A 25,498-nucleotide genomic window follows, 5' to 3' on the forward strand; every position below is an offset into this window, starting at 1 on the left:
TAGCGCGGCTGATGTGGACACAGCTCTTGTAGAATGAGCTCGTATTTTGGATTGTAATGGCCTTCCGGCTTTTTCATAGCAAAAGGCAATTGCAGAAGATATCCATCATGAAATGCTTTGTTTGGAAAGTGGCGTGCCTTTTCTTGGTCTGCTGAAAGCGATGAAAAGCTGATTCGTTTTCCTGAAATGTTTTGTTTTGTCAAGGTAAAACTTAAGACACCTCTTCAGGTCCAAGGAATGCAGGGATTTTTCAGCTGCAGTACTGGGATTTGGGAAGAATGATCGGAGGACTAAGGGTTCATTTAAATGGAAGTCCGACGGGACTTTAGGAATAAATCGAGGATTCGTTCTTAGAATCACTCTATCTTCCTTGAACTGCATGAAGGGATCTTGTATGGAAAGAGCCTGTAGTTCGCTGACCCTTCTAGCGGAGGTTAGAGCCAATAGAAGGGCTGTCTTCCATGAGATATATTTGAGATCCGCCCTATGGATTGGTTCGAAAGGGTGTTTCATCAATTGGTTGAGTACCACATTGAGATGCCATGTTGGTGGAACTCTTCTTGGTCGAGGGAAGGATCTATAGAGCCCCTTAAGGAATTAAGGAGGGCCCTTTTGACGTTCTCGTAAACCGGGAAATTGCTGCCAGATGAACTCTGATAGAGGCATGTGCAAGACCCGATTGTGCCAGGTGTAACAGATATGGCAATAGCTGCTCTGGAGTAAGCCGGAAAGGATGGAGACTTTTGTCCTTACACCAAATGCTAAAGCGTTTCCATTTTAAGGAATAGGTCTTGTTTGTGCTGTCCGCTCTTGCTTTCGCGAGGACATCCTTGCAGTCCTGTGAAATGTCTAGTTGGTAGAATTCTCGGTACTCAGGAGCCATGCCGATAATCTGAGAGATTTCAGATTCGGGTGCAGTACCTGGCCTTTGGACATCGTGAGTAGGGATGGATGTTGGCCCAAACGGATTGGCGGTTGGACTGAGAGGTGATGGAGGTCCGTGAACCAATGCTGCCTCGGCCAGAACGGGGCAATCAGAATTAGGGTGCAGTGCTCCGCTTTCATTTTCTGAAGGACTCTTGGTATGAGGGGAAATGGCGGAAATGCGTACGCAAACACGTTGCGCCAGGCGATGAAAAATGCATTTCCAAGGGACCGCAACTGGGGATGCCAACTTGCGAAGTTGCGGCATTTGGCGTTCTCCCTGGTGGCAAAGAGGTCGATCTGCGGACTCCCCCATTCCGAGAATATGCGATTCAGCACTGTCTGTTCGAGTTCCCATTCGTGGGACAGGGATCTCTGTCTGCTTAGAGCATCCGCTATGACGTTGTCCTTGCCTGGGACATACTCTGCTGTCAGTGTGATATTGTGGAGCACTAGCCAGTTCCAAATTTTCTGCGATTCGCGAGATAGTGTTAGCGAACGCGTTCCTCCCTGCTTGTTCAAGTAGTGCATTGTCGTGGTGTTGTCTGTTCTGACAAGCACTGGGGAGTTTGTGATGCGCGGGAGGAAGGCCTGCAGAGACAGGAAAACTGCCCTCAGCTCTAGGAGGTTGATATGGAGCTGCCGTTCCTGGTCCGTCCACTTGCCGCTGATCTGTAATTCTTGAAGGACCGCTTCCCATCCCTCTAGAGAGGCATCTGTAGGTATTACGTGTGGAGTTGCAGGTAGCAGGAATGGTAGTCCTTTTGAAAGGTTTTTGGGCGTCCTCCACCAGAACAAGGCCTTGGTTATTTGTCGAGTAATCACGATGTGATCCTCGAAAGAGCCTGTGCTCTGAGTCCACTGTCTGGTCAAGGCCTCTTGTAGGGGGTGCATCCTGAGCCGACAGTGTGGAATAAACAGGATACACGAGGACATCATCCCCAGGAGGGACTTGAAAGTACGGACCAGTAGGGTTTTCTTTGAAGCCACTGCGGTGGCCAGAGTAATCAGCTTGTGCTTCCTCTCTTGAGATGGGAATGCTTTTGAACATTCCGTATTCAAAGTTGCTCCAAGAAAGGTAAGAACTCTAGAGGGCTGTAAGGTAGACTTCTCGTGATTGAGCGTCAAGCCCAGTTGTTGGAAAATTTTGAGACAGGCGTTGGAAGACTCTGCTGCGCCTGTTAGAGATGGTGCTTCCACCAGCCAGTCGTCCAGGTAGGGGAAGACTTGGTGTCCATGCTGTCGTAGGAAAGCTGCCACAGGGGAAAGGCACTTGGTGAAAATTCGAGGTGCCGATTTGAGGCCGAATGGGAGGACACAGAATTGGTAGTGCTGTCCCGCTACTGCAAATCTGAGGAATTTTCTGTGGCGTTTGTGTATTGGGATGTGATAATATGCGTCTTGTAGGTCTAATGACGTCATAAAGTCTCCTTCCTCTAGTGACCCCAAGATCTCTTGGATAGTCACCATCCGAAACGATTGACTCTTCAAGAATGTATTGAGTGTCCTGTTGTATTAGAAAGAAGCGGGAATAAAATCCCTTCCCTTTGTGAGCAGATGGTACTCGCTCTATTGCTCCTTTCTTTAACATTGAAGCGATCTCTTGAAGGAGTAATCGTAAGTGCCTGTGTTGGAGCTTGCGAGGAGGAGTTATCGGGGGAATTGAATTGAATTCCAATGAATGTCCGTATTGGATCAATTGGAGCACCCACCGGTCTGTTGTTATTGATCTCCAATTGTGGAGGAAGTGTGTTAGTTTTCCTCCAATTTTGAAAGAACGAGATGGTGGATGGACTGGCTGCTGGAAACGGTCATTGGCGTCCGTCAGTGGGTTTCCTTTGGGTTTTTCCCCTGTAATTGGACCTCCCATACGAGGTCTGACGTCCTTGTTGCTGTTGCCGCTGCTGGTATTGCGATCGGCCTTGATTATATGAGTATGAGGATTTGCTCTGGTATGATCCTCTGTAAGAGGGCTGACCTCTACCCCAGTTCCCTCGAAAGGACTGATTTTTAAACTGCAACGTGCCAAGTGCTCGTGCAGTGTCCGTGTCTTTTTTGATTGTCTGGAAGGCCTCGTCTATTTTCTCCCCAAAGAGATGTTGGCCGTCGTAGGGCATGTCAAGTACTTTAGTTTGGACTTCTTGACGAAAGGATGTTGCCTTGAGCCATCCTTGTCTTCGCAAGACCGCGGCACCTGCTAGCTGTCTGAAGCCGGTCATTGCGACGTCTACAGCACAATCAATAAGCTCTGATGCCGACGTTTGTCCTTCCTTAAGGAGTGATTGAACTTCCTCCTTTAAGTTATCAGGCAGTTCTGTCAGATATGGGGCAATGTCCTCCCACAATTGCCTATTGTAGCGTCCTAGTAGTGCAATGGCGTTAGCTACTTTGATAGTCATGGCTGACGTGGTTGAAAAGCGTTTGCCAATGCCGTCTAGTTTCCTGCCTTCCTTGTCTGGTGGTGCTGACAATGGAGAGGACGGATTTCTAGAGTTCGTTTGAGCCGCCTGGGTAACCACGGAATCTGGCTTTGGATGCCCAGTAAGGCATGCTGGTGCTGTTGCTGGTGCCTTATATTTCTTGTCCAGTCTGGGTACCACTGCGGAGACCGGGGCTGGTGTCTGCATCAATTGTTGCCCTTGTTCCCATATGTGATCAATGATTGGAATTGATCTAGTTGTTTTTCTGACTGGGTCTTTAAAATCATATAGGAAACAGTCTGTTTCATGGGAGTCCATAGTCATATGGAATCTCGTGGCTGCTCTTTCCACTAAATTGTGGAATCCGCCAATGTCCGCCGGCGGCGAGTCCGAAGTAGTGGGCTCAGGTGTGGCAGGAGATGGAGCGATGTAGTCTTCATCATCCCTGTGGTCGGACAGGTCGTCCCGTACTTCCCCTTCTTCTGGTTCCTCGCCCTCGTCGTCAGAAGACGGGATAGGTTGTACTGTTTCTCTCTCTCGACGGATCACCAAAGGTGATGGTCTCGGTCTTGGAGATGAGGTCGGCCCAGATGACACTGGAGTTTTCTCCGTTGACGGGCCGTTGGCGATTCAGGAAATCGCTTCTTGTAGTCTTGTATCAAGTACTGTAGGTCTGAGACTATAGATACTGGAAGGCAAACCATAGGTATGACATGCGTCTGTACCTGTGAATGTACAGTCTCCTCTGTAAACACTACATCATCGCCATCTTCATCCGTGCTTTGGCACTTTACGATGAGATCCGATGGACTGGTGGCCTGACCGTACTGGTCATCGTCCGATTCGTCGTCTTGCAGTAGACAAGATGGGGGTAATTTTTGAACCCTGCTTGGAGACGTTAAATCCGGTGTAATTGGATTTTTTGTACTCTTTTTGGGTGGAATCAAGTCGGATTGTTTCCATAGCGTCGACGGTGTCATCGTCGATGGCTTCGTCGACGGTGTCGTCGTCGACTGAATTCCGATTGCCGATGGTGAGCTCGTCGACGGTACCTTCGTCGACGGTCCCGTCGACGGGGTGTTCATCGTCGACGGTGCGCTCGTCGACGGGGTCTTCGTCGTCGACGGGGTCTTCGTCGTCGACGGTGCGCTCGTCGACGGGGTCTTCGTCGTCGACGGTGCGCTTGTCGACGGGGTCTTCGTCGACGACGATGTTTTTACGGTCGTCGATGTCTTCGTCGACGACACGCCTGTTGTCGAGGGGGTCTTCGTCGCGGTGCAGGCGTCGACGGTTTTTGCTTCGTCGTCGACGCTGTCGTCGTCGTTGACGGAATCTTAAGCAATGTTGAGTGCTTTTTTATGAAAATAATCGACGATACAGGCTTACCCGCCGTCGAGGATGGCGATGATGATGCTGTTGACGCCGTCGTCGTCGACACCGTCGTCGTCGATGTAGAAATATAGACTGTAGAGATGGTTTTCCTCAGCGCTGAGGGAAGGGTCGACGAAATCGTGGTCGACGACTGCGCAGGCTTCCTGAGGGCAGGAGCCTCCTTGTCAGACGTGAATGATCTTGCCTCTGAAGACTTTGTGGCAGTCTTCTTAGGAGGAACGTCTGTAGGGCTAGGGGAATCAACCCTTGGCCTCTTCAAGGATAATTTTGAGGAAACTGAAGCCATCTCACCTTCCTCTGAAGACACCAGGTCGTCTCTGGTTTTCAGTCTGTTCAACCAGAGGAGTAGCCTTCCTTCTCTGTCTTTAAGTGTCTTTGTAGAGAATGTTCTACAAATTCGACATTCCTTGGGAGAATGATCTGGATAAAGACAGTATAGGCAAGTTTCATGCTTGTCATCGACGTGGAGTCTCTTCTTAACACAAGATGAGCAAGCCCTGAAGAGACCTTTCTTCTGTTGATCAGCCATAGTTGAGTTTTGAAGTAAATATTCAATTTCTGTGAGGAAAAGAGATAAAACTAGGAAACCTGAGGAGAACTCAGGTGGAGACTCCCTAGCACAACGTGCAGTAGAAAATCTGAGAGACTGAGGCTCCTGACAGGAAGGTTCTAGAGGGAGGTGGTAGCTGATTGGCTACCTTCTGGAATTTGGTCCTTTTTACAAAAGGACGTAGATAGGCTACTAAGGCAAGGCCCTTAGGCCTACTTTTCTCTATGTATGTCTATAGGACATTACTTTTCTATGTACCGGGGACTCCCGTCTCGACGACGGGGAATGATTCAGGCATGTGAATCTATGAAAGACACGCATAATACTGGATAACACGTTTATACCAAGCAACGCTTGAGGGCCTGCTGGAAAAAGAGCAGTCGGCAAAGATGGGCTGGGAGCCCAAAATGGGGATGAAATCCACCCGAAATTCTGCTGCACCCAAATAAGCATGACCTCTTTCAGCAGAAGACTGAGGGTTATCCATTAAAACTTTTTGCACCTGCCATATCACCCCAAAAAACTCTGCATCACTTCAGTTTCTGAGCAGATTTCAATGGTCTATGGTGAGGGGAACTACCTACATCTGATGTGGTCTTGCCCGGGGGTTGCTGTCCTATTGGAATGACATAAATACCACACTGAAGCAAATGCTTTTTAGTGATATACCACTGGTTCCCAGAGTGGCCCTGCTTGGCTGGATTGAGAAAATAACTAGTACCCATAGAAAACTCAGCGCACTGGCATTACTGCTGGCCAAGCGTTTGTTAGCTTGCTACCGGGGGAGGGGGTCGCTTCCCAAAACTTCAACAATGGCTACAAGCAATAACCTACTGTAATCAACAACTCGAAAATGATGCAGAGTTTCTCCCCCCAACCCCAGCGTCCCAACCAGAGATTCATGGGACCCATTTAAGCTGTACCTAATACAATCAGAGATGAAAGAGGAGGCCATGCCTGAGATGCTGACCCTGACTGCCCCCCCCTGGATGGAAGAGGCAAGGTGGGATGATCAGGGAGTCAATGGACTGTGATGGGGTGAGGTTGATGGGAAACACCCAGGGGCGTCCTATTGCAGCCATTACCATAGCATTTAGAATTCAAAATTAGTTTGATTTAGGGACAGTGATATGCTCAGTGGGGGCATGGTCCCGTGGGAGATAATAATATGTACCTGAGGGTTCACTGCTTTCCATTCAATTTCAATGGCTATAGCAGTTTTGGCACCACGCTACCAGAGTGAAATTATGTTTTTATGTTGTAGTTAGATATGATGTTTATCATTATATGAAATATATATATATTTAAAAAAGGAAATAGTGGATATCATGGCCTAGTTTCTGAACATCATGAGGCAACACAGCATAAACATGCAGATAATCTGTTTAATTGATTTCATCATCACATAATTCTATGCCTTGTTCACAGGATCCGTGCAAGATGCCATAACACAGAGCAGCATGCTCGTCACGAAGACAGAACACCAACCCTCTAAGACGTGGCTGCTAGAATTGGGAAGCGATGACGTAACACACATTCAACAAGGACACCGATGACAAAGTGACGTGGAATGAAATGATGTCAGCAATCTACGTAGGTATGGTCTTGCACAGCTCGCTTCTTCTCTGGTAACTCAAACCTATGATCATGGCTGAGATGGCTCTAAGTTGTGATCAGGAGACAGGCACAAGGAATGGCTGCAAGGCCTCCACAACAGGACACTGCCAAGTGCCACAGGCGAAGAGAGGGCATAAGACAGCAATCACTTCTCGTGAAGGAGTACAGAATTTTATATTAAAAAAAGATGTTTGTCATTGTAGTTTTATCTTAGTATTTGGAGGAAGCGTTCAATGTACTGTGGTTCAGAAACGAGATTAGATGGAAGGAAATAACCTTAACCAGCAAGACTAGGAATATGTTGCTTATCTAGAGCTAGAGGTAAAGACATACATGTGCATTTGAGCACATTTAAATACAGTAACATTTTGGGGCACAGAATGAACGTAATGTGCATGCAGTAGAAAACCAAGAGAGAGTGGGGGAATTTAGGAACTGCTCTTTAGAACAGTGTCTTAAACATATCCATGTTTGACTAATATATATACATTTTACAATATTTCCCTTGGTAATTCTGTACCTCAGTGTACTGGAACGAAAACGTAGTACCCTCAAACTTGTTCCAACTAGCCCTATTACACATCCAAGTCTGATAAATCGACTTGTACCATTTTTATGAAAAGGACCTAGAAAACAGACTGCAATCCAAAACACCGAAACCATGGTTCTAAAGATGCCTCATAAATTCACCATCGCTCCACTAAAGTCAACATAGTGACTGACTACTGTTTTTTTAGCTCCACGTGCAAATTCTTCCTCACCCAACAACTGAAAAACTATCATGATTGAATTTAATTAAGGAAACAATAGTGCTAAAATGAGATGTTATTTCTTGATGTTTTTGAAGAGAATTTACAAGGGAATTTGCAAAATGTTGTCATGCCATCCTCCATACCAGCGTCATGGACTTGTCCCACTGGCCTGCAGAAGAAACTGAAGACGTTATTTTTAGAGCTAAATCCAGGATTAACAAGGCGAGTGTGGATAAAAAAGTTTAATGTACAGTATGAGGCAGCCTCACTGATGGAGTCCATACTGCTACGTTTGATTGGCATATTTTTTCTGCTAATGGGCACACTTGGACAGAGACCAGAATTTAACCTCCATTACCTGCACAAAAGTCAGCACGGCTTTTTGTAGTAAACATTCAGCATAACAGAGCTCTGCATGCATTTCCTCTAGAAGAGAGAAGGGAAGGGGGCAAAAAGTATATATATTAAAGAATGGACCAGATTTACATAGGCTACACACTATTTACCTACAGTAGACACAGCCAGTTATATCTGCAGTGGACACAAAGAATCATTATGGCCAACTACAGATTGTCTTAGAAAAGATACACAGAAGGTTTCTGTGTAATTAATAACACATACAACACAAGAGCACATGACTCCTCCCCTTCGGATCCACTGTATGTAAATCCCTCACATGAATATTAATTGTAGGCATCCGAGTACAAACCAAGAGTTGGCTCTTCTGAACCATATTGAAATGACCATGATAGTGGATATCAACACCCATTATGCCCCATCACACCACTTTACAAAATTAAAAACCGTATTGTTTAAAATGGTCCAAGTCTCAAACACATTAGCTACAGTGACACAATGCATTAGAAAGGCAAAGAAACAGGAAAGGCACCCACAATCACTACCTATGCTGTGGGAAAGCATAGAGACAAGAAAGGACCCCCAATGCTTCCATCTGCCTCTGGACTGATAACAACTACTGTAATGCGAAGGGCTGAAAGACAACTTTGTAACTAGTGCCAGGTTAAGGTCCTTCAAAGTAGAAACTGCTTGTTTAACCAACACCCAAACAAAGACTGCCTCCATCAGTAGGGTTTTCTTTCTGGGTTAGTGTACACGTGTAAGCTGTTTTGCATGAATGTGACAATGGCTATGAACCTCCCTCCTGAGTAAGAGAAAAGAGCTTAATGCTTCACACAAAGTCAACTCATTTTGTCTTGATGTGGTTACTCCTAGCTTCCAGCTTTGGAAATCTTGTGACTTGAGCACTTCCCGGTGGTGTATCAAATAAGGGAACTTTTAAGTCCCTGTGCACCTGCACCTACCTAGCATAATCAATAGGATAAAGGGAGGTTGTGGGCGCAATTATGTTCTAGGACCTCAGAAAAAATGTGAGTTGGCGGGATGTAACACTACCAATCCAACACCTAGAACTCATGTGTAATCATCTGGTATTACTCTCCCAAAGAGCAGTGCCTGTGGCAACACAACAGGGCAAAAATGATGAGGGGATCACCTGTAACATCACCAAGCACATAACAAATTGCATCGCTTTCTACATCACAAGATCAGATATGATAAAATATGGCACCACGTGTGAGCCTGACCCGCAGATGCTAAATAGAGGACCCACACACTTAAAGGGCACCACACATGTGACTATGTCCTATAAGAACTGGGCATAGGCTAGGGTAGCCCCCGCCTATATACACTATATATAGGTCACAGCTTATCTCTGGGGCTTGCGAAACATAAGGGAATCCACAAATACTCTATCATAGGTGCTATCAAATATTAGCTGATGAACAGTCCACATATTACAAAATAAGCATAACAGTACTTGATCATTCATTGATGTGTTATGAGCAGTGAGGCAAGTAGCATACACATTCAGGGAGCCCAGGTGCTAACTAAAGCATTTTTAATCTGAAAGATGCAATATTTAAAAAATGTCTTTCATTGAACATTCGTCATGAAAAATACTGAAATTACCTAAAACATGCTCGCGACACAGCTGAAAGATTTTGATATTCTAAGCTGAAGCACTTACTGCAATGTAAATGTCCCACCATTACATATCACCCACCTATGCGTGGAGTAAAACTAAAGTGGTGGAAGTAAAGCCAGAACAAGGGGTTGGCCTAACGGCTAGGGCGCTCGACCTCGGACCTGGAGGAACTGGGTTCGAGTCTCGGTAACGACGCCAAAGCCTCCTGTGATTCTGGGCAAATCATTTAATCTCCCCGTGCCTAAAATGAAAGTAACTGAAAAACGTAACTGAAAAATCTGGAAAAAATATGTAAAGCGCTCTGATACCTGATTCGGTTCGGGTCTAGTTCGCGCTATATAAAACTCTGCAAAAAAAAAAAAAAGGGGCTAATAGCATGAAATTAAGTGAGGAGTCCACCTTGCACTCCTGATCATGTACAACACCCCATTCACCTACTGAAACATAGTTTTTGCCACTTCAGGAAGCTAAGTGAGAGCATTCCACAATACTATTTCAAGTGACAGCTCTCTGCCTCCTCCATCTCTGGCAGGACATTCAACTGGTTTGGATGTTGCCCCACTGTTCTTAAAAAGCTTTGGTCACCACCACGAGCAGAAACACATGGTCTTTGCCTGGTTGTAAAAGCCCTATGCATTGCACACAAGAAGGCTAACAGATGTAACCACAGCTTCATTTGTGCTGGTGATTGGGACCACTACTCATATTTGGGGATCGGGACTTGCAGTTCAACATCAGACTCCACACATGAGAGAGATGGCAGAGAGGGAAGAGAGAGTCAGGTAACACGAAAAAGGGAGGAGGCAGGGATGAAAAAGAACCCACAAGACTGAGACAAAGTGACATGAAACGTAGGAAGGTAGAAGAAAATGTGCAAATTGGAATCAAGAGGCTGCCTATAAATTCAGTAGTCCAGTTATTTCGAAAAACCTTCAGTGGACTCCTAAGAACAACTTTGGGCCCCTTGAATTGTTAATTTATTTTACAAATTGTCCCTTCGACAGGGGAAGGCTTCATTCAATGTAAAAGTACACTTTATGGCCAATGAATAACTATCAGAGCAAGCATGGTACAACTAATGATAAATCCTAATAAAAAAAAAAGAAAACATTGTAGATGAGGAAGCTCCTGATCAGTACATACAAGCAAACGATGCAATGTGCTTCCAAAGAGAATAAGGACCATCAATAGCCATCAGAAATTCAGAGACCCAATAAAGACCTGGCTTTTTCCCCAAAGTCAGGACTCAAGTGAACCTCAGGCTAGAACCTTGACTGGGTTGTATACACAGCAAGAAAAAAAACCTTCTCATGCAACTCCAAGCCTCAGTTGCACCTGCACGGCGCTGCACCAAGGCAGGAGCACGCTCTCTGGGCCTCACATGACACCAAAATCCAACACCAAAGAAGACAGCTCTCCCATCCTGGCACAATATTTTGAGTAACTGTTGACTTTACAGTCTGAAAAGTAGTTTAGGTCCTCGGCAAGAGGTATTAAAGTGCTATAGAAACACTTAAATATTTGAGAATTTTCCCCCAATTGGCAATTACCAACCAAACAACCCCCAAATTAAATGACAACTTAATATTGTACACCCCATGATTCCCCTACAGTTTCCTCACACCAAAAAAACTTCAACTTTGTTAAGTGTTGCTCAATTTTGTCTTAAGATATACAAGAAGCGGGACTGCTTGTGCAGTTCCTAAAGAAGGCTTGGGCCTCAACCTTGATAAAGGGAGAAAATTTCCACTGCACTAATTCACAAACAAAAGAAACAAATATAGGTTGTGAACCAGTATTTTGCATCATGGTGGCTGCATCACAGAGGAGGAAAGAGCTCAATTCAGACTCATAGTAATTGTTACAACAACTTCTATCGCAGTACTGACAGCCTTCTCCTCTCTTCAAGCTAATATTCGGAATACTGGGCATTAATCAACCCTTTATTATGAGGAGTCACCAGACAATATGACTCCGCGTCCAGGTCGCCTCTGCAGCACGACAGTGTGCCTCGTCTCAGTTGTTGCGAATGAGTGATATACTATTAAATGCCCATTCATCCCTAGCTCTGGTTATCTCATTTTCACAGGGTCGGAGGAACAATGCATGGGTGCCATGAGCATCATCTAAATCAGCCCCACTGTAGACAACGCAGAGGAATGCACGGTACCTCCTCATTGAAAAGTCATCAAGGCTTCATATTCACGCATCCTTTTGACTGTGGATTGTGAATAGCGTTTTGATGACAGCCATTGACTAGTTGTTGCTCAGTAGTGCTCGACATGCAAACGTAAAAGAGGAAAATTAGCAGGTTTGAAATCAACAATGCAAACGTTAGTTCCAGTCAGCATTTGGCTCACTGGACTAAATGCAGTCAATCTATGGAGCTGTATTTGAGATATGGTTACATATTTTGGTGCCAGTGGGACTACACAACCTTTCTTCAATTAAAAATCGATGAAAGGAGTACCATTGGATAAGGTGCTTGTAATTCAATTAACAAGGGCAAAACACCCTCTGGGCTGAACATGTGTTCTTTTAACGCTCCAGTTATGCTATATGCATTGCTATGTGATGGGTGTGGAATGTCGTGGTCGGGCTGGGATGCGTGATATTCCCATAAGGGGAGAATTCTTAGTTGGCTGTTGGTGTTGGGTAGTTGAGGTGACAGGAGGAATAAACCTAGTGTAACTACCTTAAGGAGAGTGTGTCTCCTTTTCAGTGGCGGTGAGCTGCTGTCATGTTCAATGCATCCCTCTGCGGATATTGCTCGGTGTGGTGCCATCAGTGCAGTTCTGACATGGCGCAGTGAAAGGGCAAGAAACATTAAGCTGTATGCCATCCATGCTGTGGCAAAATTCTGATGTACTTGAGAGGTAGGCCGGCGAGCAGGACCATCAGAGGCAATTGTTTTGGGAAAGGGAGCACAGCCTTGGTGTCCATCTTATGTGTTTAGGATGGGATTGTTCTATAAGATGTAGGACAGGCCCGGCGCACCGTTGACCACATACCTTGTGTGTACAATGTGGCGGCCATTTTTGGAGGTTGGGAAACTTACTATTGCTCGGAATCGGAACGGCGACGTCTGGCATTGTTTAGCCTACATAGGTTTTCAGTGACAGGCATACCTGAGCATATTTACATTAATCTATTGTATGGCCTGCATCAGTTGTAGGTGACAGGCACACATGGCCATTTATATTTGATTATGCTGCCATACGGGTAAACTCGTTATTTTGTCAACAGTTTCTGTTAATAATTTTTGTTTTAGACACACTTTTGGATATTGGAGAAAACTGTATTGGGGTTTTGAGAGTGAGTTCTACAAAGACATTCTATTTGCTATAAGGGCTTGGGCATACTCACCCATGTCACCTTATGAAGAGAATAATGGCACCTTCACAATTACTAGTGCTTGGTACTCCTCCATTAAATTGCCAAAAGTGAAAGGAGACCTTTGAAGCATATTTGGAGGCAAATGATGGTGAAACTTTTATATATATATAAAAAAATTAAAAAAACTTTTGATATATAATTTAGATTCTGTAGGGAGAAGCATTTTGAAGAGCTTGCCCTTGGAGGTTGTCAATGTTCACACTGATGGGGGGAAATAAGGGGATTGCCTGTCTGCAATAGATGAGTATGCATCCATTATCAAAACATACGATAATAGATTTGGCTCTAAAAAACACTGTTACAACGGGCTCAGTTCCCTGGCGAATCAATTGATGATTTTGATTCCGCATTGAAAACGCTCGCAGCAGCATGCAACTACAGGGAATTTAGAGATAAAATTATTTGTGATCCACTCATTGAGGGAACGAATAAGAAGATGCCAGAAAAACCAGTATTCACTGAGGACCCAGAGTTAGAAACGGTTTTGGCATTGGCATAAAGTGTTGGGCATTCATAATTGTGCATGAGAGGGATGAATGACCATGCCAGATCGAGTTAGGTTAAATACATTTCTAAACAATATGCCAAGCAACCAACTAGAGTTGTGAATGCTAAAGTTCCACAAAATTCTAAAATGGTTTCTGCCAAAAGTATTGAGGAAAATAATGAAATACTGTGTTTAGTGGGAGTAAATCACATCTAGGAAATGCTACAGTTAAGTTTGTTTAAAATGTGGGAAATAAGGGCATTTTGCATGAGTGTGTAAAGCTAATCCAGGACTAAAATCTTGCTCTTTGCTTCGTTTTGGTCTATAGAGGAGTGCGTATTTTCAGAGGAGGTTAACAATAATGTTGTGCTGATGTTATCTGCTTCTGAACATGAACGGGATGGTGAGGTGAAGATAACTTCCATGGTTAGTTTGGGAAAAAGGCATATCGTGTGAAATTGCATTGAAAAACAAGTTTATTATATATATATATATATATATATATATATATATATATATATATATATATATATATATATATATATATATATATGGTGGATTCTGGGCTCCTTTCACGTTAATCAATGAGGAAGATTTTCGGAAATTGGGAAATATTCAATTGCACAAATCTAGTATCACAATTTTTGCATATGCAGGTAAAAGGACAGAGGTGGTGGGGAAATGTGATGCCAGGATGGAATTTGAAGGTAAATCCACTGTTGGACCAATATATATGGTCAAAGATGGTTTCAATTTGTTGGGATGGAAGGACAAGAAAGCTGTAGCTCACAAGGTATGTAAAGTGCAGTTGAGTTTATGGAGTGAATTGAAAATGGAACTGATTGAGTCAATTGAAGGGTCATAGTTTTGGAGCAAAGGCTGACAAATCACTGAGACTGTTGATTTGAGAGATTAGAATGTGAATATAAGGATTGATAACCAACCCTTGACCAATATTAAGGAAAGGCTAGCAACTTTAGGAGGGGCTGTGTTTTTTACTTCCTTTGATATGTCTGTAGCTTATCATCAAATTGAGCTATGTTTTGACTCTAGACATCTCACACCATTTGAGATGCCAGAAGGGGCATATCTTTATATTTGCACACCTTTTGGATTAGCATCAGTGGTGTTCCAAAGATAAATTCATAATTTGCTTAAGAACGCTGTGGGGTTACTTACACCCAGGACGACATTTTGGTATTTGGCAAAAGTGAGACTGAACATGACTGCAGATTGAGAAAGGTGTTGGAAATCATCAAGTCAAGTGGTATTACTTTAAGGAAGGATAAGTGCATTTTATTTTGAAACACTATGTATCTAGCAAGGCTGCTGAACTAAAGGTTAAAATTATAGAAGCTGTTCAGAATGCGAGAAGGCCAAGCGCCAAAGATCAGCTTTGCTCAATTTTAGGTTTAGTAGAGTACCATGCCACGTTTGTGATTAATTTTACTGATACAATGGCATGTTTGCACAAACTGTTCAAGAAGAATTCGGAGTTTGTCTGGAACGACGAAAGTGATGTGAATTTTTAATCAATCAAAAATAAGATTGTGCATGCACGACCTCGCAAAGCTTTTGATACTAATGATATGTACATTATTTCTACTGAAGCAAGCGATATTGGATTAGGTGCTGTAGAAAGAATGGGCGATGGTAGTGAGGAAATTATTATGTTTTCTTCAATAACATTGAGGGATGATGAGAATATGCATTCTATTATCAAAAAAGAAGCGCTTGGTTTGTGGTGGGGTGTCCAAGATCTCAAAAGGTCTTGTGCAGGGCCGTTAAGTTCAGTACTAGGGGTGGAGGAAGAGCTACCCCCCAGGACTGCCAAGTGGAAATACAGATTGCAAGAATTTCATTACATGCTAGAATATGTGGCGAGTGCCAAGAATTTTGTGACTGATTGTTTTTCCAGACTACGTGTGAGAGCGTGTCGACACACACATGAAATGAAGGATGAATCAGAAATGACATGTGCAGTGAGTTCAACTGGCGGTGCCGTGAATGGGTATTCGGCAGAACAAGGGTAATTGAGGTCATTTTGTGATGAGAAGGGTGTTTAGGAAGTAGTAAAGATTATTACCCGTGGTTGGCCTGATAATAAAAATACTTCTGAAACATTAATTCCTTACAAAAGAGTTTCTGATGAGATTCTGGTTGTACTCACACAAATATTTTGGATTTAGCTCATGAGGGCCATATTGGTGTGCATGCCATGAAGCGTAGAGTAAGAAACTATTTTGGTGGACAGGAGTAGATGTAGCCATATAATGATACGTTTGTGATTGTTGTGCCGGCATTCTCAGTTATAAGTCACAAGTGACATGTCCTTCTCCAGTCAGGCCCATTGTAGTCAATATTTGCCTTGGGTGGCACGTCAAAGTTTGGCCTTGTTCTAGCTGATTATTTGCCCAAGTGGCCTGAGGTGAAATTTGTAGAGTCTATAAATTCCAATGAGACTAACTCACGAAACAAAAATTGTAATATGAGGTTTTCATCTAGGAGGATAAATGTTTCCCAGTTTAAGGATTATGCCATGACCTAGGAGTGAAATAGAAATATTTGCCTATGCCTCCGAACTAATTAGGGTACACACTGATTCATGTGCGAGTAAACCACAATTTATTAGTTTACCCAAACAACAGTTTATGTCTTTCAATTTTTACTCAATTTACAAAAAAAGATATTCAGAAAAACAGACCTAAGACCACTATCAACCTCATGTCTTAGCCATATACAATTTCGAAAAAAACAGTTTATACATATATACAGTGAAACAAACAGATACTTGACGTTTTAACAAAAAGTGACTTTTTACCATAAATACATATCACCATGAATACATTTATATAACATGGACAAATTGACCATACACATTTGTGAATAATGAAGAACTTTTTACCAACAATCACAAATAACGGGAGAAAAAAGAGAAAAGAGTGTTTTTCAAAACGAATTCAACTCCCAAGACCTGAACAAGAAACAATTAGTTAAATTTCAGGAACATTGCCCATTTTTGCATCATTAACATTGGCCAACTGGCCAGTGAAAAAGAAAAGGGGGGTGCCGACGCGTTTCGAATCCTGATTAGTGACTTGCAGGATTCTCGTCAGGGCAGTATGATTCTAGTCCATGGGAACTGTTTAAAATAAAGAACAAAACAGAGTGTTTACTAAAAAGTGGGTCCTCTAGCCACTACTCTCAGAACTCCGTGAGTGACAGAATAAAGCGTACCTTGTGTTATTCCTGCCCACAGTCACTCCTGTTTGCATGGGAATGTCGTCTATGCCGTGGGGTTTACGCTGCAACAGAGTAAGGAGTGAGTCAAGTCTGGCGGGGGTGGAGGCCCTATTTACACATGGATGTTAAAAGGTTTGTTTGTTACCTGCGTTATTCTTGGAACCTTTGGCAAACTGTGCCTGTGTCTTTCAACACTTATGGTTGTGCTCATTTAATTTCTGAAACAAGTAGACAAAAAGAAGCGCGTGTTTTAATGCACTGCTCACTCGGTGACGCGCTAGTGATCCGCTAGTGATCATGGCCATTGATAGATGACTTACTTGAACACCGATCCGCGGTGGCGGCAATGGGGGTTCTGGTTCTAAAACCGTGTTTGCCCAACAATGTTTCACTTCGCAAATCTAAGGGGGTAAGGAGAGGAAAGTGTTAGCGCCCTGTTGCGCTAATTCTGTGTGCTTGCAACCTGCAATGATGGCAGATCTGATTACCGGCGGGCTCCTAGCTTACCGCAATTGTCCGTAAACCTCCGCTCCGTGTACTTGCTCCAGACCGACAGACAAAGGTATGTGGGTGTCCGTGGCATTGCCGGTTTAGAAAATCACGGACCATGTGATTCGTCTGGGGCCAATCAGAATTGAGAACAGATACTAGTGCTCTCTGGGACCTGTAGTTTCAAAAAAACAGTTGATTGTTTTTTCTCTGTTTCTTTCACTGAAACTATTCAGAACAGATTCTGATGCACTCTGGGACGTATAGTTTCAATGAAACGGGCGATTGTTTAATCATGCCCTGTTTATTTCACTGAGACTATTCAGACCCTTATTCACACTGTCAAACTTGAGGATTAAATAAGCCTCCTTGCGCAACAACATTGCGTCCACGTCTTGAAAATGTTTAGGGTCAATCCATGCCAGTGTGGTCCATTTGAAGTCATTCTCAGAATGATCGTTACTGATAAAATGTTCCACCATGGGGGCGGTCAAGACTTTTTTCTTTAGACGGGATCGATGCTGGGTAATCCGAGCGTTAATGGGCTGGTTTGTTTTGCCTATATACACTCTGTTGCATGGGCAAACCACCGCATAGACGACATTGCGAGTCTTGCAATTAGTGAAGCATTCATGCTTCCACCTGATGCCATTATTCATGAATGTATCACCTTCTAGCGTACTGGAACACGACACGCAGTTGCCACATTTGTGGTGCCCGCATATTGGTTTCAGCTTCCACTGTGCGACAAGATCACTTTTGGGTAATGGGATATGACTGTCCGCTTTAATCAATTGTTGCCCTATGCTTCTATTCTTGCGCATAGCGAAGATGGGTTTGGAGAGGGGATGCTCCAAAGTCTCAAGCAGGTGCCAATTCTTCCGAATTATATTCTTGAATTGATTTGTGTGTTGGCCAAATGTTGTGACGCAAACCAATTGTTCCAAATCTTTCTTTTCTTTCTTTATAAATAATGTTTCTCTTGGAGTGAATTTGGCCCTGTTTTTCGAATGTTTTAACAGTTTTTTTGGGTACCCTCTTTCTGCCATCTCTCTGCAGAATCTTGTTGCATGACAGTCAAAATCACATAGATTCGTACAATTTCGCCTGATCCTCAATAGTTGCCCGTAGGGCAAGTTGTTTTTTAGTGATTGAGGATGCGAACTAGTATAGTGCAAGATTGTGTTCCTGTCAGTTTCCTTCTTATGCAAGGAAGTCGTCAACTTGGATTCGCTGGTGCCTACAGTGACGTCAAGGAAAGTCATTTCTTTTGGACTGTGATTCAGCGTGAATTGAATATCTGGGTGCCTAGAGTTCAACCACAGATGGAACTGCTCGAGTGACGCCTGACTCCCCTGCCACAGGAGCCAGACGTCATCGATATATCTCAGCCACTGAGTGATATGGCCTGAGAAAGGGTTGTCATTCAGGACAAATCCCTCCTCGTATTGTGCCATATAAAGCACTGCCAGCTCCGGTGCATAGGGACAACCCATGGCTGTCCCTTTGATTTGAATAAAAAAGTTATTCTCAAACTTAAAATAGTTACTACGAAGAGTAATCTCAGCCAATGACAAAATCAAGCTGGTAGGCACCCGGTGGGGTCTCGCCCTTTGTTCTAAGTAGAGTTCAATGACCTCTAAAGCTTCATCCTGCGGTATTTGGGTATAGAGCGAGGCAACATCCAATGTCACCATCAACTCAGTCTGTTCATTGAATGTGTGCCCCTCGATATGTTTGATGAAGGCTGTTGTGTCACTGAGATGCGATCGGACTTGTGCTATACACGGTTTTAAAAAGAAATCGATATATTTCGATATTGGTTCAAGCACCGAATCGCATCCAGAGACAATGGGTCTACCAGGGGGTGCCTTTTCATTTTTATGAATCTTCGGATCGGTGTTCAAGTAAGTCATCTATCAATGGCCATGATCACTAGCGGATCACTAGCGCGTCACCGAGTGAGCAGTGCATTAAAACACGCGCTTCTTTTTGTCTACTTGTTTCAGAAATTAAATGAGCACAACCATAAGTGTTGAAAGACACAGGCACAGTTTGCCAAAGGTTCCAAGAATAACGCAGGTAACAAACAAACCTTTTAACATCCATGTGTAAATAGGGCCTCCACCCCCGCCAGACTTGACTCACTCCTTACTCTGTTGCAGCGTAAACCCCACGGCATAGACGACATTCCCATGCAAACAGGAGTGACTGTGGGCAGGAATAACACAAGGTACGCTTTATTCTGTCACTCACTGAGTTCTGAGAGTAGTGGCTAGAGGACCCACTTTTTAGTAAACACTCTGTTTTGTTCTTTATTTTAAACAGTTCCCATGGACTAGAATCATACTGCCCTGACGAGAATCCTGCAAGTCACTAATCAGGATTCGAAACGCGTCGGCACCCCCCTTTTCTTTTTCACTGGCCAGTTGGCCAATGTTAATGATGCAAAAATGGGCAATGTTCCTGAAATTTAACTAATTGTTTCTTGTTCAGGTCTTGGGAGTTGAATTCGTTTTGAAAAACACTCTTTTCTCTTTTTTCTCCCGTTATTTGTGATTGTTGGTAAAAAGTTCTTCATTATTCACAAATGTGTATGGTCAATTTGTCCATGTTATATAAATGTATTCATGGTGATATGTATTTATGGTAAAAAGTCACTTTTTGTTAAAACGTCAAGCATCTGTTTGTTTCACTGTATATATGTATAAACTGTTTTTTTCGAAATTGTATATGGCTAAGACATGAGGTTGATAGTGGTCTTAGGTCTGTTTTTCTGAATATCTTTTTTTGTAAATTGAGTAAAAATTGAAAGACAAACTGTTGTTTGGGTAAACTAATACATTGTGGTTTACTCGCACATGAATCAGTGTGTACCCTAATTAGTTCGGAGGCATAGGCAAATATTTCTATTTCATATTAGTGTGGCCCTGCCTACCCTCCTTCCCATTGGGCCCAGCCACCCTTGTTTTTTCTGATGACCTAGGAGTGGCATCTTACAACTGAGTTCTCCTAACAATATCAATATATATATATATATATATATCGCACGGAAAAAAGGAAATGTCTGCACTCTCTACGGTACCCCATGTAATTAAACTATTAAACTTTCACTTCGGCCATATCAGAGAGTGCGGACATTTCTTTTTTTTGTGTGCGATTGACTAGACGGCTTGCTCCGACGTCATTCCGCTCCACTTTCCTCGGGCCCTTTGATCTTAGCAGGAGCGTCCTTATACAGCATATATATATCTTTCCTGTATCCGATGTATCGGTAAGACCGGGCCAACCATCACACGACTGGGGGAACAGAAGCGGTGCCGGAGTCACTGAACTCCGCATTGGGCGAGGCACATTGCTGCACTTGCCCCCGTGGAAAACATACCTGACGGTGGTGGTGGTGCAGTTTTGGGGACGCCAGGAGCTTCGTTTTTGTGGATGGCAGCGCGGGACACTGGGAGAGAGCTGCTCGAGGGGTCTGCTGTTCCCGTATTTTCGCGGAGGTCCTTGCAGAACTATTGCATGCTGGGACTTGAAGTGTGCCTCCGCCATCAAAGAACTACAAGCAGGTGGAGGCAATCAGCACTATTTAATCTCAGGCAGCAACTTGTGACAGCGTTTTTACTCACCCCCCGTTACATTCTGGGCGCTGATGAGGCCACACGGCCGAAATGCATACGCCCGCTCAGTTGCCTATTCTGCAATAAAGAGACTCCACTTTGTACCCATACCGTGGCCTATGCCTTTTTCTTCGAGGAAGGTAACCTGGACATTTATGCACTGTGAGCCTGCGACGTGCAACAGAGGCCCCTGCACACAAGGGCCCGGTCATCGCTGGCGCTGTTCTGCCTCGGCAGAACCTTTCCTGTATCCGATGTATCGGTAAGACCGGGCCCACCATCACACGACTGGAGGAACAGAAGCGGTGCCGGAGTCACTGAACTCCGCATTGGGCGAGGCACATTGCTGCACTTGCCCCCGTGGAAAACATACCGGACGGTGGTGGTGGTGCAGTTTTGGGGACGCCAGGAGCTTCGTTTTTGTGGATGGCAGCGCGGGACACTGGGAGAGAGCTGCTCGAGGGGTCTGCTGTTCCCGTATTTTCGCGGTGGTCCTTGCAGAACTATTGCATGCTGGGACTTGAAGTGCGCCTCCGCCATCAAAGAACTACAAGCAGGTGGAGGCAATCAGCACTATTTAATCTGAGGCAGCAACTTGTGACAGCGTTTTTACTCACCCCCCGTTACATTCTGGGCGCTGATGAGGCCACACGTCCGAAATGCATGCGCCCGCTCAGTTGCCTATTCTGCAATAAAGAGACTCCACTTTGTCCCCATACCGTGGCCTCTGCCTTTTTCTTCGAGGAAGGTAACCTGGACATTTATGCACTGTGAGCCTACGACGTGCAACCGAGGCCCCTGCACACAAGGGCCGGGTCATCGCTGGCGCTGTTCTGCCTCGGCAGAATCTTTCCTGTATCCGATGTATCGGTAAGACTGGGCCCACCATCACACGACTGGAGGAACAGAAGCAGTGCCGGAGTCACTGAACTCCGCATTGGGCGAGGCACATTGATGCACTTTCCCCCGTGGAAAACATACCTGACGGTGGTGGTGGTGCAGTTTTGGGGACGCCAGGAGCTTGGTTTTTGTGGATGGCAGCGCGGGACACTGGGAGAGAGCTGCTCGAGGGGTCTGCTGTTCCCGTATTTTCGCGGTGGTCCTTGCAGAACTATTACATGCTGGGACTTGAAGTGTGCCTCCGCCATCAAAGAACTACAAGCAGGTGGAGGCAATCAGCACTATTTAATCTGAGGCAGCAACTGGCGACAGCGTTTTAACTCACCCCCCGTTACATTCTGGGCGCTGATGAGGCCACACGGCCGAAATGCATACGCCAGCTCAGTTGCCTATTCTGCAATAAAGAGTCTCCACTTTGTCCCCATACGTAGCCTCTGCCTTTTTCTTCGAGGAAGGTAACCTAGACATTTATGCACTGTGAGCCTGCGACGTGCAACAGAGGCCCCTGCACACAAGGGCCCGGTCATCGCTGGCGCTGTTCTGCCTCGGCAGAACCTTTCCTGTATCCGATGTATCGGTAAGACCGGGCCCACCATCACACGACTGGAGGAACAGAAGCGGTGCCGGAGTCACTGAACTCCGCATTGGGCGAGGCACATTGCTGCACTTGCCCCCGTGGAAAACATACCTGACGGTGGTGGTGGTGCAGTTTTGGGGACGCCAGGAGCTTCGTTTTTGTGGATGGCAGCGCGGGACACTGGGAGAGAGCTGCTCGAGGGGTCTGCTGTTCCCGTATTTTCGCGGTGGTCCTTGCAGAACTATTGCATGCTGGGACTTGAAGTGTGCTTCCGCCATCAAAGAACTACAAGCAGGTGGAGGCAATCAGCACTATTTAATCTGAGGCAGCAACTTGTGACAGCGTTTTTACTCACCCCCTGTTACATTCTGGACGCTGATGAGGCCACACAGCCGAAATGCATACGCCCGCTCAGTTGCCTATTCTGCAATAAAGAGACTCCACTTTGTCCCCATACCGTGGCCTCTGCCTTTTTCTTTGAGGAAGGTAACCTGGACATTTATGCTCTGTGAGCCTGAGACGTGCAACAGAGGCCCCTGCACACAAGGGCCCGGTCATCGCTGGCGCTGTTCTGCCTCGGCAGAATCTTTCCTGTATCCGATGTATCGGTAAGACCGGGCCCACCATCACACGACTGGAGGAACAGAAGCGGTGCCGGAGTCACTGAACTCCGCATTGGGCGAGGCACATTGCTGCACTTGCCCCGTGGAAAACATACCTGACGGTGGTGGTGGTGCAGTTTTGGGGACGCCAGGAGCTTCGTTTTTGTGGATGGCAGCGCAGGACACTGGGAGAGAGCTGCTCGAGGTGCCTGCTGTTTCCGTATTTTCGCGGTGGTCCTTGCAGAACTATTGCATGCTGGGACTTGAAGTGTGCCTCCGCCATCAAAGAACTACAAGCAGGTGGAGGCAATCAGCACTATTTAATCTGAGGCAGCAACTTGTGACAGCGTTTTTACTCACCCCCCGTTACATTCTGGGCGCTGATGAGGCCACACGTCCGAAATGCATGCGCCCTCTCAGTTGCCTATTCTGCAATAAAGAGACTCCACTTTGTCCCCATACCGTGGCCTCTGCCTTTTTCTTCGAGGAAGGTAACCTGGACATTTATGCACTGTGAGCCTGCGACGTGCAACAGAGGCCCCTGCACACATGGGCCCGGTCATCGCTGGCGCTGTTCTGCCTCGGCAGAATCTTTCCTGTATCCGATGTATCGGTAAGACCGGGCCCACCATCACACGACTGGAGGAACAGAAGCGGTGCCGGAGTCACTGAACTCCGCATTGGGTGAGGCACATTGCTGCACTTGCCCCCGTGGAAAACATACCTGACGGTGGTGGTGGTGCAGTTTTGGGGATGCCAGGAGCTTCGTTTTTGTGGATGGCAGCGCGGGACACTGGGAGAGAGCTGCTCGAGGGGTCTGCTGTTCCCGTATTTTCGCGGTAGTCCTTGCAGAACTATTGCATTCTGGGACTTGAAGTGTGCCTCCGCCATCAAAGAACTACAAGCAGGTGGAGGCAATCAGCACTATTTAATCTGAGGCAGCAACTTGTGACAGCGTTTTTACTCACCCCCCGTTACATTCTGGGCGCTGATGAGGCCACACGGCCGAAATGCATACGCCCGCTCAGTTGCCTATTCTGCAATAAAGAGACTCCACTTTGTCCCCATACCGTGGCCTCTGCCTTTTTCTTCGAGGAAGGTAACCTTGACATTTATGCACTGTGAGCCTGCGACGTGCAACAGAGGCCCCTGCACACAAGGGCCCGGTCATCGCTGGCGCTGGTCTGCCTCGGCAGAATCTTTCCTGTATCCGATGTATCGGTAAGACCGGGCCCACCATCACACGACTGGAGGAACAGAAGCGGTGCCGGAGTCACTGAACTCCGCATTGGGCGAGGCACATTGCTGCACTTGCCCCCGTGGAAAACATACCTGACGGTGGTGGTGGTGCAGTTTTGGGGACGCCAGGAGCTTCGTTTTTGTGGATGGCAGCGCGGGACACTGGGAGAGAGCTGCTCGAGGGGTCTGCTGTTCCCGTATTTTCGCGGTGGTCCTTGCAGAACTATTGCATGCTGGGACTTGAAGTGTGCTTCCGCCATCAAAGAACTACAAGCAGGTGGAGGCAATCAGCACTATTTAATCTGAGGCAGCAACTTGTGACAGCGTTTTTACTCACCCCCTGTTACATTCTGGACGCTGATGAGGCCACACAGCCGAAATGCATACGCCCGCTCAGTTGCCTATTCTGCAATAAAGAGACTCCACTTTGTCCCCATACCGTGGCCTCTGCCTTTTTCTTTGAGGAAGGTAACCTGGACATTTATGCTCTGTGAGCCTGAGACGTGCAACAGAGGCCCCTGCACACAAGGGCCCGGTCATCGCTGGCGCTGTTCTGCCTCGGCAGAATCTTTCCTGTATCCGATGTATCGGTAAGACCGGGCCCACCATCACACGACTGGAGGAACAGAAGCGGTGCCGGAGTCACTGAACTCCGCATTGGGCGAGGCACATTGCTGCACTTACCCCGTGGAAAACATACCTGACGGTGGTGGTGGTGCAGTTTTGGGGACGCCAGGAGCTTCGTTTTTGTGGATGGCAGCGCAGGACACTGGGAGAGAGCTGCTCGAGGTGCCTGCTGTTTCCGTATTTTCGCGGTGGTCCTTGCAGAACTATTGCATGCTGGGACTTGAAGTGTGCCTCCGCCATCAAAGAACTACAAGCAGGTGGAGGCAATCAGCACTATTTAATCTGAGGCAGCAACTTGTGACAGCGTTTTTACTCACCCCCCGTTACATTCTGGGCGCTGATGAGGCCACACGTCCGAAATGCATGCGCCCTCTCAGTTGCCTATTCTGCAATAAAGAGACTCCACTTTGTCCCCATACCGTGGCCTCTGCCTTTTTCTTCGAGGAAGGTAACCTGGACATTTATGCACTGTGAGCCTGCGACGTGCAACAGAGGCCCCTGCACACATGGGCCCGGTCATCGCTGGCGCTGTTCTGCCTCGGCAGAATCTTTCCTGTATCCGATGTATCGGTAAGACCGGGCCCACCATCACACGACTGGAGGAACAGAAGCGGTGCCGGAGTCACTGAACTCCGCATTGGGTGAGGCACATTGCTGC

The 25,498-nt window shown here is 45.8% G+C and overlaps 1 protein-coding gene across 4 annotated transcripts in view; it reads right to left on the bottom strand.

Annotated features, from left to right (window-relative positions):
* Positions 1-25,498, bottom strand: part of TTC39B (tetratricopeptide repeat domain 39B) — a 609,447-nt gene that overhangs the window by 102,824 nt on the left and 481,125 nt on the right. For all 4 annotated transcript variants that reach the window (XM_078675907.1, XM_078675910.1, XM_078675908.1 and 1 more), the window contains one exon: positions 8,014-8,081. In XM_078675907.1, coding sequence (XP_078532033.1) covers positions 8,014-8,081 — 68 coding nt within the window. The remainder of the gene's footprint in view (positions 1-8,013; positions 8,082-25,498) is intronic.

Source organism: Lissotriton helveticus, chromosome 2_1 (genome assembly GCF_964261635.1).
Source record: "Lissotriton helveticus chromosome 2_1, aLisHel1.1, whole genome shotgun sequence".
In the NCBI taxonomy this organism is placed as follows: Eukaryota; Metazoa; Chordata; class Amphibia; order Caudata; family Salamandridae; genus Lissotriton; species Lissotriton helveticus.